This window comes from Sphaerodactylus townsendi, linkage group LG10 (genome assembly GCF_021028975.2).
Source record: "Sphaerodactylus townsendi isolate TG3544 linkage group LG10, MPM_Stown_v2.3, whole genome shotgun sequence".
Taxonomy (NCBI): domain Eukaryota; kingdom Metazoa; phylum Chordata; class Lepidosauria; order Squamata; family Sphaerodactylidae; genus Sphaerodactylus; species Sphaerodactylus townsendi.
In genome coordinates, this window is record NC_059434.1 from 40,971,988 (window position 1) to 40,988,942 (window position 16,955).

General features: G+C 38.7%; 1 protein-coding gene across 8 annotated transcripts in view; it reads left to right on the plus strand.

Moving 5' to 3' along the window:
- Window positions 1–16,955, plus strand: part of MARCHF1 (membrane associated ring-CH-type finger 1) — a 156,571-nt gene that overhangs the window by 7,943 nt on the left and 131,673 nt on the right. For 4 of the 8 annotated variants that reach the window (XM_048509815.1, XM_048509811.1, XM_048509814.1 and 1 more), the window contains exon 2: window positions 14,210–14,304. The exons of the other annotated variants lie outside the window; for them this stretch is intronic. Coding sequence is in view for 1 of the 4 variants with exons in the window: in XM_048509814.1 (XP_048365771.1) it covers window positions 14,300–14,304 (5 nt within the window). In the remaining 3 variants the exon portion in view is untranslated. The remainder of the gene's footprint in view (window positions 1–14,209; window positions 14,305–16,955) is intronic. 8 annotated transcript variants of the gene reach the window in all.

Below are 16,955 nucleotides of genomic sequence, written 5' to 3' on the forward strand. Positions count from 1 at the left end.
AAAATTGAAAAAATTGAAAAAGTGCAGTATATAAATTGAAAAAAATAAATAAATAAATAAAATAAATTATAATTTGTAGTGAGTACACTTCATTTGAATATTCCTATATTATTTAAATATGGCAGATTGACAAGATGGAAAGTATCAATAAGCATCTTAGTAGCATGTCTGTGAATACTGGAAAATTTTTGCTTAGCCATGTCCTGCTTGTGATATTGTCTGGTGCTCAAGAAGAAATAAAATCTTTGTACCTCATCTTTCATGTATTCCTCAAGAATAAGGAGGTTATATGTGCCCTACTGGTTCTTGTCTCCTTTATCCTATGTATTAAAAAAACCATAATGAAGGTGACTATCAGAACATTATTGGGGTATGGTTGACTTCTACTGGAATGAATGGAAAAATGAAAGCATTCATATTGACCCCTGGTTCCAGACATGCTGTAGAATTTGGTCAGGTATTGCTATATACTACTTTTGATATACAGTAGAAGTGGATTTGGGATGTGTGTTGATTCTCTAGTGGAAATTTTAGTCACTAGTTTAGATGTATGTTGTCTACAGGACACTTAATCAATTCATAGTGTTAGGCTTCATTGTTTGAAAATAAATCCTATTTAGTATTTCAGTCCTTTCTTTGTGCTAGTTACTGACAAGTAGCTGATGAATATTTGGGACAGCTTGCATATTAAGTGTCAGACCTTTAAAGTTGAATTAGCCTTTCAAGAAGTTAACAGTTCTTAAATGTACTAAAGTACCCCATTTCCATCCCGCACAATGATAAGCATGGTTAGGACTATATGACTCTTTACAAAGTCTGGTCTGCTGGCAAATTGACCTGAGATTGAGTACATGGAATGTTCTGAGGAGTTAAATGTCCTGTGGCTCCATGTCCCCCACTGGGAGCAGGGGAAAGTTCCTTCTCCTGTCTAATGAGTGGAGAGAAGTGGACACTATCTCACATTAAATGGAATGTGGAATATAATGTGGAATGTGGAATATAATTTTCCCAATATCTTTCATGTTGGTTTTGAGTTTCTGTCAAATAAGCAGTGATGTTGAATTTGATAAACTGAAGTAATAATCAAAGTTATCAAAAACATTTTCAAATACATCTTTATTGGGGGATACTGTGCCCTAGTAGCACTAATACTATATGTTTTGAAGATAGAAAAATGTTAAAGAGATTACAAAAATTAAGAACATTTTTGTTCCAAACATTTTGGTGTGAGAACCCCAAAGTACTTGCTCTGAAGCCATTGGATTATTGTATCCTATGCCTTCTTGTTTCTGTCAATTCTGTCAATAATTCCTTTAAACATAGAATATTTGTTTCATGGAGTTTTATGGGCTGTTATTTCAGTTTTATGTTAGGCTGCAACACTTTATTACCGTGAAATGGCGGTAGGTGTAGAGTATGCTTGTAGTATTTGTTATTGGTTGGTATTTTGATGATCAGTACATGAGAATGTTAGTTTGAATCCAACCAACTTTTCTGCTGGTGAGAAAAGGAGGTGTGGTCCCTTTTGATCTCAGGATTATGGGATCTGCTTTGACAAAACTAATGTGAGATAGAGACTTTTTAGTAAGGAGGGGAATTGGCCAAAAGTGTGAAAAAGATGCCTGAATCCAACCCATTGGTTGTAAAGTTTCTATTCTTACTGGAAGTAAAAATACAAATATCAGTTTCTAGTGCAGGGGTAGGGAACCTGCGGCTCTCCAGATGTTCAGGAACTACAATTCCCATCAGCCTCTATCAGCATGGCCAATTGACCATGCTGGTAGGGGCTGATGGGAATTGTAGTTCCTGAACATCTGGAGAGCCGCAGGTTCCCTACCCCTGTTCTAGTGAGTGTTACTCTTCTAAACTACATTTTTTCTTCTAGAATCTTCTGTTATTGGAAAATATGACAGATGTCTCTTTTGAATTCAGTACCATGTAATGGAGTTCACTTAGCATGTTCCAGTTTAAAATCAGAACTTACAATCAAAACAAAACATAGCATAATGTTATACTTCCTATAACAGCAAAAGGTAAAGGGAATATTAACCAAAATAATGATAGGAGCATTAAGTGACTCCATCTGGTATGCCAAACATAATAGTTTGAATGCATACTTAGGATATTCATAGTTGTTATTTTATAGGCATGGGGCTTCTCACAAAGAATGTCATGAGGACACATACATACAATAACCACAGGCTAATAAATGGCAGTCCTGTGTACATGTAACTAAGAACATGTCTCCTTAAACTCAGTGGGAAGTTAACGGTTTAACTGTTACTGAACTTAAATACATCAAAATGCTTTGTATACCTCAAAGTCTTGCAAAACAGATTTGTAGTATGGGCAAGCAGAAGTAGGTAAAGGTTTGTTGAAAACTGGTAAGCAGTCAGCTGTGAATTTCATTGTATGGTCTCAGGGAGGTCTCTGTCTGGCATCCTAATCTAACTGGCTGCACTGTTGTGAGGATCAAATTGGTAACTTGTATACACAGACTGAGTTGCTTGGAGAAGATGTGTTGTACAAAATGTAAAGTATGTCCTACTGGTGAAGCAACCACATATGTCTGGTCCCCAAGTAAATATACTAAATATGTGTCACATTTTTATTGTAGCTTAACACCTCTTTTTTGGTAATATTATTGACTTTTAGAGGCTTACAGAATTTTGCATGCAAATATTTGCTGCAGCTTGAATAATTTCAGCACATCGGACAGCAATCAAGTTTCATTATGATGTATTGACATTTTTGTGCTTAATATTTAATATTTCAAATTGTTGAACGGCAATCATGTTTTTTCCTCTCCCTTTCTGAAAACAAGGTACACCTGAATGAAAAAGGTATTCTGATGGAGATAAATTGCTATTTTCCAATGTTAATAGCAATAATTTGCGCAATGTAATTCATGGATTATGACAGAAATTGCAGAGTGGTTTGGGATACAAAAAAGGAGAGATAAGAAGCAATTGTGTACCTTGTTCCATGTCAAAAGCTCACAATAACTTTAAGTAATGCAATTTAAAAAACTTGAAATGTAATCATCATTTTTGAGTGACACTAAGGCAGATTCTGCACGGCTGAGGGCAGCGCTTTTCCACTGGCATATATGATGCCAGTGGAGCCTCGGGGCCATTCACACGTTGAGATGCGAGTGGCCCCAGAGCAGCATGGAATCACCTCCATTTCCTTTCCTCACACTCACCTCTCCTTGCCCATCTCCTCAGTGATGGGGAGCCATGCCCATACTGCCCTCGCAGGGCAGTGTGGTGTGTCTCCCCATTGCTTTGGAGCTCGACAAGGAGAGAAGGTGAGTGTGGAGCACCAGCAGGGAAACACTGTTCCCCAAATGCCTTGCTGATTGAGCAAGGCAGGGAAAGTGTTTCCCCAGGAAAAGTATGACGCTGCCTTGATTCAGAGGCAGCAGTCGTGCAAACAGTGCCCCTGGAACAGTGTTTTTACTGTTCCAGGGGTGCTGTTTTTTGCCCATGTGGAATCCACCTAAGTAAGAGAATGGAGTTTATGTGTTTTTTGATATGCAAGCATTTAGCTACTCTTGATTAGTAGATTATATATACTAGTGAGTGGGATATGGAATCTAAAGTGTAGAAGATGATGCAGAAGAATAGGAGAGAGCTAGTAACAACATCTGTGGAAACTCCAGATCATTTGACACTTGCATCATGTGACACAATCTCCTGCAGATGTTTCTCTCATCCTGCAGATGTTTCAGTGCTTTGTGATATGATTGTGATAGTTTGGGCAGCAGATATACTAAAATCAATATTTATGATGCATTCTGATGATATGTAGTGCTTGGAATAATAACCCCACTGTTGAAGCAAGCATGTAGTCTAGCATCTTGTTTCTCTTAGTGACTAGCCAGATACTTCTCTTTCAGTAGAGTTGTGTTCCCTAAAACTTTATATTATTTTTAACAATAGAGTTTCAAAAGACAAAAATCACACATATACAATACAAAATTCTGAATATAACACCATAATGGATTTAAAAAAACCAGTGAGACTACTTGGGGAGAGGGAGAATTTGCATAGATGTCTGACAACCAGAAGGAATAAGTGAAGTTTTTTTTAAAAAAACACACAATTGAAGCAATGTAGTTCAGTGAGATCCCAGCTGCCATTTTTGATTGCTTAGCAACACCTATAAATATGGGTGGGTGGAGGGGGAAAATAAATCAGATAGGCAAACAAGAAGGTTGCTGGTTGCAGCTGGGAAGAAGAGGAGGAGGCAGTAGTGGCCAGATGAGAGAGAGGGTGATGGTGGCAACAAATGAGAATATATAGGGGTAGCAACAAGAAGGGGAGAAAAAGTTGGGTGGCAGCAGGTGCTGTGGGGGAGGGGAGAAGGACAGTCAGATGCCAGGTGGGTAGAAAAGACAATGAGAGGAGGGGAATGATGAAACTGTTATGAGGGCACTCTCCCAGTAGAGTTCCTTCTTTTTTGCCTTGTAACTGATGTGCTTAAAACATGGGTTCGTATTAAAACATATGTATTGTATGATTTTGCATCAAAGATGGTTGGTCAAGTCCAAGTTTCTATCACATTCCATGTTAACAGATGTCAGGTAAGTTCCATACTGCTCACCTTTGCTCTTAACATTTGGTTAATGTACAACTTGTTATTTTATAAGTTACTACTGACTATATTAGTTGTGCTAATTTGAAATTTTTATTGGATTTGCACATCAAATTAGTTTAGTAGAAAGATAGGGTAGAAATTTTAAAGATAAAATGAACATATTAAAGCATACACTATTTTGTACCTGACTGCTTGGAAAAGAGAAATATGAAAATTGTTTAAGCAACTATAAATTTCACAACATTATGTTTTTTCTCCTTCTGATTATGTATTTTAATAGCATTGCAATTACCTCATACAAGAACTTTTACCGCATACAAAAACTTAAAAATATATCCTCTGCTATTTTAGGTTTAGAATGAAGGATCAAGAGCAAAATAATTTGGAATAATTTAAAACTAGGTAATTCCTGGCCTCATGTTGCAGGATTTTATATGGCAAAAATTTCAGTCATGATGGGTCATTTATCCTGAATCAGCTGCTTAGTGGAGGTGATGATGCATTCATAAATGGCATCAAAGGATAATGGAAGAATCTTTTAAAATGTTCTCCTATGTGAGAACTGGGACCGGCTGTTCAACATTTCTTTATGCAAGCTTCTTGAACTCAGTAGGGTTGCAAAATTTATCTCTCCCTGAGGGTCCGTTTAAAGAAAAAGTCACAAGTGTTTGTAAAGGTTTTGAATTTTTCAAATAGAAGTGCAAAGTGTTGTTATAAGGTGAAATATATTTGTTTGTTTGATGTGAGAATTAGTCTGTACAGAAAAGGCAAGGTGCCTGTAAAAATGGGAAAGTTTTATGTTTGTAAAAAAAAAACCCACCTTGTTCTACATAGAGGAATACAGCGGTCCATGTTTGAATGCAACATTTGTTATGTTCATTTTTAGCAAGCACTTGTATTTGACCTTCACCTGGGGATGGGTAAAGGAAAGGTTATGGAAGGGGGTTTTTTTGAAGGGGGGGAACTAATACCCTAAAATAAAAAAATAAAATTATGGAAATTAAAATATCATTAACAGACCCCTTGCCTAAAAAAAAACAATTCTTTTTATTTATTTTGTACTTTGGAATTTGATCCAGAATTTAGGGAAGAAAAAAGAAGATCATGACATCCAAGCCGAGGACTCACAGGCTTCTTCCGCACATGCAGAATAATGTACTTTCAATCCACTTTCAATGCACTTTGCAGCTGTGCTGAATAGCAAAATCCACTTCCAAACGTTTGTGAAAGTAGATTGAAAGTGCATTATTCTGCATATACAGAAGGGCCCATAGATGTGTCTTACCATATTTGTAGAACATCCTTGTCCTCTTAACACTGCCCTGTTAAAGTTTTTGCTTGTACAGTATTGCTGGATGTTTCAATTAATGTCAGCTAAGGCTGTGGAGGAGACCCTTGAAATGCTAAAATTAGTACTTTGGCACATGAAATTTTAAGAACTTGGGGTAGAATGTTTTTGTCAGCTGTGGTGAATTCTAGACTGAAAAAAAAGGCAACAGTGCCTTCTAATCAGAAACTGTGATTCACCCTCTGATGACTTTCAGCCCCATACAGTGGAGTAAGTCTATTTAGCTCATTAGGGGCTTCCTGGCAGCAGGGAGGCTTTTCAGCATTTGAAACCTCCCCATGCCTCCAGTAAGCTTCCTTAGGGTGGTGGACTGGTGCAGCTGCCCCACAGTGGCCAGGCACCTTGCCCCTTGGGTGGGGCTGCCTATCCTAGAATTCAATACTTGAGTGCTGTACTTCTCTTCCCCATTATATTTATCCTGTGGGGTACTTCTAGAATGCACAACTCTCTTTTTATTGTTATACAGACACACAAATGCTTGGTGTAATTTGATTATTATTTTAAAAATGTGTTGCCCATATGCTGATGGCACCCAGCATATTTAGCTGTTCATAAACAATGCCTAAATTTGGTGATGGTTGAATGAAAACTTTTGATCTTAATCAAGGCAGTCTGGATGATCCTGCATGGTGGAGAGAGAGCCTTCTTCCCTTCCGTAGGACTGAGCGAGGGTGTCTGCTGAATGTTGAACACTGTGATGGATTGAATATGAGGCTTGTGGAGCCAGCCAGGCTTCCTCTGTTTTAGCACTTGAATGATGAAAAATGCTTCCAATGGTGGCTTCACTGGCATCTGCAGGGGCCTCCTTATACTAAATCATGTCACTGATTGGTCTGTTCCAGCATTGTATATTCAGACTAGCAGGAAGACCTCAGAATCTCCGTTCTGACTTTTTGTCAGTGTGTGAAAACAAAGTTAATCCATCAGATATTTCGGATATGTTAATATAAGATAGTAGTCTTTTGCTTATGCTTGTCCTGTGTGCAGCTTCAGTTCAGATGTAATCCAAATCCATAGTTTGATAAAGCTAATCATAATTAATTGTTATCTGAACTTGTGCCACTACACTATGATTAATTTGACTACCCCAAGCCAGAATTTGAAATCAGTTTAATAGCCATGGTTAGTCTAAACTATGATTCCCTGATGTATACAAGTGAATATCCTTGCTTATTTCCATGCCTCCCCTGGTTCAGAGCCCTTGGGCAACAGCAGCTCAAAAATGAAACCACTCTTTCCTTCAACCAGCTCTTCCATGCTTCTTGCTGGTTTCAGCTCAGAGTCTGCCTTGCAATAGATTCCTCTGTACACCTTCATTCTCTTAGGACCAAATTAGACCCAAGTTTGTCCTGGAATACACTGCCATTTTGTAGAATGAGTTTGCACCAGGGAACTCTTTTTAACAGAACTGTGGTGGGTGGATTCTGATTGGGACACCTGACTCAAAACTGCTTTGTGGAAGTTGTTATTTGCCAGCACATCCCAGCCATTTTTCAAGTTGGAAAAACAATTCAGTGGTGTGCGGGGTGGCAGAAGCCCCTCCTCTTCCCACACCACAATGATTCCAATTAGAAATGGGTTCCTGCAGCACTTACTCTACAAAATGCCAATGCATACCCAAGGTGAGCTTGGAGATGCCCATTTTGTCCTTTAAAAACTCAGCAGCACAGCAGGTTCCTGCTATGCAACCAAAGGCTGATGGTGAGGGGGGTGGGGGAGAATGCCATTCCATCAGTGGTTATCTTGATTGCTTGTTCTCTATCAACAAAGATTGTTCTCTATCAATAAAGATTCTCTACCCAGTTTATTACACAGCAAAGTTTACATGCCCCTTTTATATGTATATTATCTGATTTAGAGTTCACAGCAATTACTGCTTGGAAATTACCATCTGTGCTCAATGAAGTGAATTTAATACAGTTTACTTTTAATGCGAAAACTTTGCAGCTTTCTTGACTAGCTTCTGAGTTTGTGCGAGGTAAGGCATGTGGCTTGGCAGCAGATAGGCTTTCTGTGAGGAGCCAGATCTTCCTGAGAGAAAGTTCCTTGCCATGCTGTCAGTTGATGCAGTGAGGGTTTTTTGTCCGTTGGGTGTTGCAAGGCAGGCTGGGATAGCAGCCAGGTTTCTGGCAAGAAGACAGGGAAAAGAGCAACACAACTGAAGCCAGGATTGTACCTCCCTAGCCAACATTCAGCCATCATTATTTTCAGTGCCCCAAGCTGGTTGGCTGGGCTTGGTCCCTTTACATTTGAAGGGCTGTTATTTCCTCTGGAGGCCAAATCTTCATGTAAAAAGCAATAACCCTTTAAAGTTTAAAGGGCCAGATGGGGAGTATTTCCTCATAATTAAACTTTTCTTTCTCCTGATTCTATTATTTTTGAGAATGGTAATACCAGAACTTGGAATTCTGTCAGGGAGGCAGGAGCAGGGCATGATATTGCTGACCAGATCCAATGCCCAAAATATTGGGCATTTTACTTGATCAACAATATTCAGTTGCACACACCTTAGTAGAGGATGGCTTCTTGCTGCCTTTCTTTAAATGTGTGATCACTTGGCTGAGCGTCTTGGATATTGTTTTTTGCTTGGATGGTAATGGTTTAATTTTAATTTATTCATTTTTATTTCTATTGACTTGTATTGTTGCATTTTTACACTGGTGGGCACCACACGAATCATATCAGTCGTGAATGTGGGATAACATTTTTTTTAAAAAAAATAGATTCCACGGTCATGATTGTTCGCATAGTACAATAAAAGGTGTGAATGAATTTACTCTTCTATTCATATGTTTACAGATAAGATGGGGTTTGAAATATTTTAATGATTTAGTACCAAGCTTAAAGTTACTGTTTGAGAAACAGTATTCTCAGTATTCTTGAGGTATTGTAAACTGTGATTATTCATGTTGTCTTTATTTCAGGCAACAGGAAATAAATCTAAAACAAGTCCCTGTTTTCTAAAAGAAAGTATGGTGCATAATATAGAATAAATCTTTCATTCTTTTTAAAGTCTGGTTCTTCTATCTTCATGGCTTCTATTTAAGTTATTACTCCATTTTTGTGGGACTCATAATGGGATATGGTGATGAGTCATAGTGTTTGCTGCTGCGAGCAGGATTCAGAATCACCTGGGTATTGGTCAGATAAAAATCCCATTTTCTACTATATGTGCTTTTAAAACACACCACCAATTATAAGCTGATACATTTTTACAAGAATAATTTTCACCCTGGGCTTTGCGGTGATGTGAAGAGCTAGTGTGTAATATTGTTTTTCAGCATCATAAAACTGGGGATAATAGAGCAGCTGGAACAGAGTAGATCAGAAGCATCCTAAATATTTATTGAAAAGATTGAAGAAAGATTGAAACAGCTGCAATATTCTTGATATCTAGTCCTGTGGCCTGTGACACACGGTTCGATCCAAAGTGGAATTACATCCTTCTAAGTTAATTGGTTTCATTGGATTTTGAAGGTCCAACTTTGCTTATGATGGCATTGAAATGTTCTAAAACATGTTCAGTATATAATTACTGTATATTTTATTTATTCCTCATCAATGGCGTATCTGTCCGGCGACATGGGGTAACCCATGTCTTCAAGTGCATGCTATCTGGTCATGGGGGAGGGGGCAAAATTGGCCCATGTGACCAGAGAGTCAGCTTTCCCAAGGGAGGCAACTCTGACAAGCACAGAGCCAAAACAGCCTAGCTGGAGCAGCCTGCTTTTTCAGCCAACAGCCTGCTTTTTCAGCCAGATGAATTAAAGTAAGTAGGGGTGGATCAGTGCCTTGGACTATGTTTTCAAGTTATGGTGATCATTTCAACAACATACTCATAAGCTTTTGTTATATATGCAAATTAGTAATTTGCATATTTAGCAAAGGCTTATGGGCATGTTGTTGAAATGATCACCATAACTTGAAAACATAGTCCAAGGCACTGACCTTGGAGATCAGGGGCATGGTTCCCTTCCCCTTCTTTTAGCAGGCCCAGTCCTGCCTTGAACTATCTTTTCAAGTTATGGTGAGCATTTCAACACATACCCATGAGCCTTTGCTAAATATTTAAATTATCAATTTCATCTTTAGCAAAGTCTCATGGGTATGTTGTTGAAATGCTCACCATAACTTGAAAAGATAGTCCAAGACAGGAGGTGGGGCTGAGGGAGGCGCAGCTCCACATGATCTGTAAGTGGCTGTGGGTATCCACCCTGCCAGGTTTCCTGCAGCCAGTCTCCCATCAGGAGCCAGCAGCAGGGCTGTGCAGGGGTGGGGCTCTGTGTGTGTATGCTCCTTGCATGGGGGGGGGGGCACCTGGAAGAGGTTTTGTCTCTGGGCATCATTTGGACCCTGTATGTTTCTTCTCCTCATCACTCATATTTCCTTTGTCTTTTGGATGATTGTGGGCTGTGTCTCAATGGTTGAACATTTGCTTGGCATTCAGAAGGTTCCAGGTCCAATACCTGGGATCTCCAGTTAAATATCTAGCAGGAGATGATGTGAATGATCTCCACTTGAGATCCTGGACAACTGTTGCCAGTCTGAGTAGACATTACTGACCTTGAAGGACAGTTCAGATTCAGTAAAAGGCAACTTTGTATGTATTCATATGCCACCCATTTTCTTTCCCCCCCTGTTTTGCTTTTCTGTTGTCTGACCTACTTTTGCTCCCCCACCTTATGATTTTCGTTCCAAGCCTGTATATCTTTTGGACTTGATCCACTGGTGTGTACTTGTCTCAGTTTTGGTATGCTTTTTTAAATCAGTCATTGTATGAAAATACTTAAACTGACTTCTCTAGAATCTGCTTTGCTGTAAGTCCCAGGGGATTCCACACAGGTCATTGCTCCTGCTTTTACAATATTGGGCAGGTCGTTGCTCCTGCTTTTATAATATTTTACAATATTTCATACATGAAATGAGTTGTATGTATAGCTAGGATGCTGTATGGAACACTGTTTATAGCAACAGGGGGGAATATAAAATATATTAATGTTTTAATGTGTTTATATCCGCAATCCACAATGCACGTGTTGTGCATAAATGCATAAATCCACAATTTATACATACTCAGCAAAAATAATTTTTTGTTATATGTTTCTGTTGGCTTAAATTAAAAACAAGACAGATAGTTATACTAAAGATGTTAATTAGCTACAATGGCATAAAATTATGCACAACACACAAGATGAGACCTTCCAAATTATAGCTCCCTCATAAAATGTAAGAGTCACAGTGTGTATTTATACATTAAGAATTCTATCACTGCTGTATAATTTGCCATTAACAATTAAAAATATCATTTATCATAATGCTTTCGATTTTATTACTGTTTGGAGTTTAAGCACATAGATATTACATTGTATGATGCTCTAAATAATCTCTTCATGGTGTATTTTAAATGATGTATTCTATGCTAACTCATTCAGCATAATCCTTACCACAGATGACTTTATGAGTAGGCCCAATGATTCTATGGTGCTAGAACCAGGAGCCATTGATACCAGGTATAGCAGGACTTGCAATAATGTGAAGGGCCTGTAGCAGGCTATCCCATTGTGATTGGCATGCATGGAAGTGTAGCAGGGGAAGCTCTTGACTCTTACTGACAAGAGTGATCTGCCTTGCTTTGCTTTGGTTGGAAATCGTTGATCACCTGGGCAGTGTCGGGAAGGGGTGGGTGGGGTTGGCTTATTTTAAGTCTGCTTTGGCTTTTAGGGGGCTATCCCTTGGCTATCTCTTAACTTTGATCTCTCTTCATGGCTAGAAGAAGAACACAGTTGAAAAAAAATGTGGGTAACATTAGCAGTGAAAAAAACCTCAAATCACTACAGGCTTTCATCATACTTGTTGCAGTCCTACTGCATTTTTGTGCTTTTGTCTGATTGGCTGAAACTGGTAGGGGTGACTTTTTCTTGAACCATGGCTTGCATTCAGGGGGTGATGCTTGGAATCTGGGGGAAGGGGTTGGTTCACTTAGACCCTGGCAAGTCTGGAACAATGGCAGCTGAATTTTTCTCTCCCATCACCATAATTATGGCCTAACTGAGAACAATTACCTATGTATTGTGCAGTAGAGGAAGAGCTGTGTTGCATATTATTAAGTTTTTTTGTGCAGTATGCCCCTAGCAGTGGAAATATACTCATCCCCTAGTGGGAGATTAATTTTGGATCCAATTTAGCGTTTTAAGGTGGGAAAAGAATATGGTAAAATTTATCAGAATTCATAAGCAGCTGCCTAAACTCAACTAAGCAAACCCTGTCTCTCTTATGCCTCTGATGTCTGTTAATTATGAAGGTGACCTATTTTTGAGGCTCTAAATCACAGCTTTTCAGTGTTTTTGTATTGAATTGTGCAAAATTTTCATACACCTCATGCAGTTTGATGAAGATTTTTATTGTCAAAAAAAGTGATCAGATACTAGTACTGTGGCTCACATAGGTTGCAGATGTGACTGAGAAACTTTTATTGTGTTAGAACACACATGCCACTTCAATCTGTACAGTTAGTTTTTTATCTTTAATTAGCAATTCAACAAATGAGTTGTGGATGCTATTTTCACAGGTTGAATCTGTTAGTGTGCTAAAACTGTAACAATGTGGGTGAAATGGGGCAGTATAAGCAGAGAAGAGTAGGTAGATGTTGCTTAGGAGTTGGCATGGGAGAACATACCCTGGGATCAATGGTAAGCTTCCTACAACTGCTATTGACTGTATCAGGGGATAGAATTCTTACCAATTGGGTAATCACTCAAGAAATACCACCAAGGGTACCTTATATACTCGCATATAAGTCTACTTTTTCAGCACATTTTTTGTGCTGAAAAAAGCCCCCCTCGACTTATACGCGAGTGAATGGGTGGCAAGCCAAAAAAGGCTGGGAGCTGAGGGTGTTTTTCTGCACCTGCCCCCTGCTATGTGGACACAAAGGCAGCTCTCAGGTAAGCCTTGGGCTCATGCTTCACTGCGCTACAGGTGGCCAGTACCTTCATTCACAGTGAATATTCAGTGAATAGGTGTAAATATTAAATATTAAATTTATATGTCACAGTAGAAGGACCCTTCACAGTAAGTGACCAGTGGTCTGTTCTCTATGGAGTGCCATGTCATCCTGGCTGCCTAGTGAAAGGTAGTAGAATGGATTTTTTTTTTGTTCATTGGCTTGGATACAGCAGTTCACAAGTGGAAACATAAACACACCTCATAGTTATGTTTGTGCTGCACCTAGTGCTTTCTTCCACATATGTCCAGAAACTGATGGAACAATATCTTGCACAAACAGAAACACAAGTGGGAATGCAATGTTTCACTTATAGCAAGTGACTGCCATAGTCTTTTTCTTGGCTTACAGCTTGTGCAAGAACTCTAGTGCAAGTGGAAATTTTGTTCTGGATATCATTCCTTGACTTGATTGTTGACTGCATGAATGAGGAATATAGGGTCATTTTTAGTATGCAATATTGTGATTGGATGATGGCAGAATTTTCAGGGTTGTGGGAGTTGCTGTCACTTTCCTGTGTTAGCTTTCTGTTTATTGTGCTATTAAATTGTTGACTCTGCTATTGATAAGATCACAACTGTATTTGTGGCAGTGCTATTTCCAACGTCATAGCCCCCTAGCATTTTGGGGGCATCCAGCTTTCACGCAGACTCAAATGGGTACTATGTAGTATCAAATACTTGTTACAACTGGTATAAATTATACTCTAGCAAACATTTGCCCGAAGTTGGATGTTCATAGGAAGTCAAAACATTTAAGTAAAATGAGTTCAACCTTGCTTTCAAGTGATCATAACTGCTTCTGCCGTTAATTCATACAGATTTATTTTCTCTGTGGCCTGCTTAAAATTGAAATCCTTTCAAGCAGCAAACCTTGAATCATGAATGCAGTTATATTGCCATCCTTAAAATCTAAAAATGTTGCCTCTCTGGCACTGGAAATCAGCTTTGACTGACTTGTAAGAATGCTGATGCTGTAAAGTTCACATTGTGCTTTAAAATAGAAGAATTTAGTGACGAGTGAACTCCCCATGGATCAAACTGTAACTGGGGCACCAGTGAAGATCTCAAAATGCTAATGTTGTTGTTGACTGTTCTAAATATACTTGTTTTGGGTAGATACACGCTAACATTGTCCCTTGGGATTACTGGATAGGTTTAGTAGAAGTCAGCATGTTGTCTAGGCAGATTCTTGAATACTCCCTTTCCTTTCATGATGCCTTATTCCATGATTGCCTTCTTGTGCTTCATGTTCAGCAGTGTGGATTATAACTGTGAAGGAGGCCCAAGCAACTCCAGCAGTATTTACAAAAAGTTCAAGTCGATTTCAGCAATTGGGACCACTTAATGAGGTAAATTAATTAGTTTTTGAGCATGCACCAATGACCGCTACTGTTCTTGACTGCAATAATGTGATAAATGCTGGAAGCATCCCATAATATTAGCTGTGAATAGACTTAATAATTTGAGGGCAAAGGAGTTTGATTAGTAATCAAAACTAACATTAAAACCAAATTAAATTCATATTATGAGTCTGTTCTTTTTGAACTTTGAGGCTTTCAGTTTAGTGGCAGGAACCATAAGGTAATTCAGTTTAAAATAATATAACATCCTTGCTTCATTAGATATAATGGGTGCTGTAGCTGTTTGAAAATACTTTTGTATTGTCAGAAAAAATTCTGCGTTGCCATAATTTTTGGCGTATGTACATGCTGTTGCCTCTTGGGAATCTTGGTCCATGTTCTTAAGAAGCTGAGACCCATTTTGACTTAATTTAGAAAAAACTATTGCTAGTTTAAAGGATTAATAGAAGTTTGTATCGAAAGTATGGCAAAGTGAAGATGGCTGACATTTCAGAAACTACCTGCTAAAATATAACTGAAATAAATTGGTTTGCATATTCCTTTTATTACAACAAACACTGAATGTCTCGCTTTCAGTTTTTATCCTTTGAAAATCTGTAGAACCAACTCTCTTTAACTGCTTATTAGTTTGCATTTGCGAATTTGGATCTTGCCTAGAAAAAAGTAAGGGAAAGGTAAATGCAAGAAAAACAAATCTGTTCTTGGAAAATCAGTACACACAAAATAAATATCCTTTAATAAATGAACATGAAGTATCACAAAGTCATAATATAGGCAGTTCTCATATTTTCAAGCACAAAACGCATTTTGACATTTGTCTTAATTGGTGGTCCAGTATATAATATAAAGCCCAATCCAAAGGGGTGTGCACCTGCGCCACCCCCAGTGGGATTTCAGGCAGAATGGAGAGGAAGGAAAAGAAAGAAATCCCAACCATCTGAAAAATCCCATAGGAAACACCGACTTAAGCCAACCTTTTTGGTGGCATAGTTACCTGCCAGTGCAGTGGGCATTGCCAGACTGAAAGTCCTTTAGGAGCCTCCGTAACGCCTCCCCTCCAATGCTGGCAAAAGTTGTTGTGGGAGAGGCTCACTGAAGTACTGAAATTCTGGGTTTGGGCATTATGGTGGCTGGCCGTTGAGGTAAGTCCCTCTGTGCCAATGTCTGTGCCATTTTGCATGGTGCTGGTAGCATGGACATCATTACAGTCTTTTTGCTGTTTCCAGTGCGACTTCAGGTCTCCCCTCCCATCAGATTGCACAGCAAAACACACACACACAACTGTATAAACATTTCTAAAGACTATATACAGGACTTTTAGAGACTCAGCCATTGCAAACTGATTTGAGAAAAAATAAAGTAATAAAATCTAAATTAAAAAAGAATATATAGGATTATAGGCCTTATATCTCAATTCTACAACTGTCTACTTGGAAGAAAGTCTCCCTCAGTTACTGGAATTTACTTGCAAATAACATGATTAGTTTTCAAGTTATCTTGAGCAACTTTTCACAATATATAAAGATGTGGTTTATTTTATCATCAATAGAGCTCACAATCATTATAACTTCCTGCTGCCTTGCCGTCTTCCTGGTCATATACTGGGCGCTTTTGTGCCCCCCCCTCGTGACCATATTAATGGCGCCCGGGAACAGAGGATACCTCCTGTCGCTAGGCAGATATGCCACTGCCACATATACACACAATATAATCTTTTATTTTTTAAATAAGTTTCAGAAGTAAATTCTGTATTTTGGCCATCTTTTCTGGGAATAACTCTCTTTATAAAATGCAAACAATAACAGAACACATGCTTTTGATCTATGATCAATCCCTAGAATTTCCAGTCAAGGATTTTAAATGTTTCCTTGCAGCAGTAGATAGGCCATTGGTCTGGAGAGGGACAGTGACTCTTTGGTAGAACATTTGTTTGGCATGCAGAATGTTCCAGGTTTGATCCAACTAAAAGGATCAGGTGATCAGTGATGTGAAAGACCTTCACCTGAGACCCTGGAGTGCTGCTGCCAAACTGAGTAGGCAATAGTGACCTTGATTGGCTAATGGTCTGATTAATTATAAGGCAACTTTGTGTGTTCATGTGGTCAGATTCTGTGCATGACAGGTTGTTAGGAACATGGCTGACAAAAATTGCACAGGTTGATATGAGCATTCACGTTCACATGAGAATCATGCATTCACTATACACTTGTGGAGGAGAGTTGGAGAATGATCATGGCAACTTCAATTTCTGTATGTTTATGTTTAGAACACTTTGGGAGTAGAACCTGTGCCTGTAGAGATTTCTGTTGCACATGGTAACTTCTGTTATTTGTGTCCTGCTACTTTCCCAAGCAAGAAGATGTTTCAAGGCTAGTGCTTTCTCTTTGAATGAGACCACTGGAAATGTATGATCTCTTGTGTAACATTTGCTTTATATTTGCTTTATTTACCATTTGTGCATCAACTTCGTTCTTCTGTCACTATTGCTTTTGTCTAAGACTTTTTTGACAAGAGTTTGGCCTTTTCAACACCTGCTTTTCAACACCTGCCTTTCAACACACTTTTCAACACCTCTAGATTAGCCTCTTGTAAGAGATCAGGGGTCTTCTATCTTCCTGTTGTTGTTTTTTGCAAAGTTG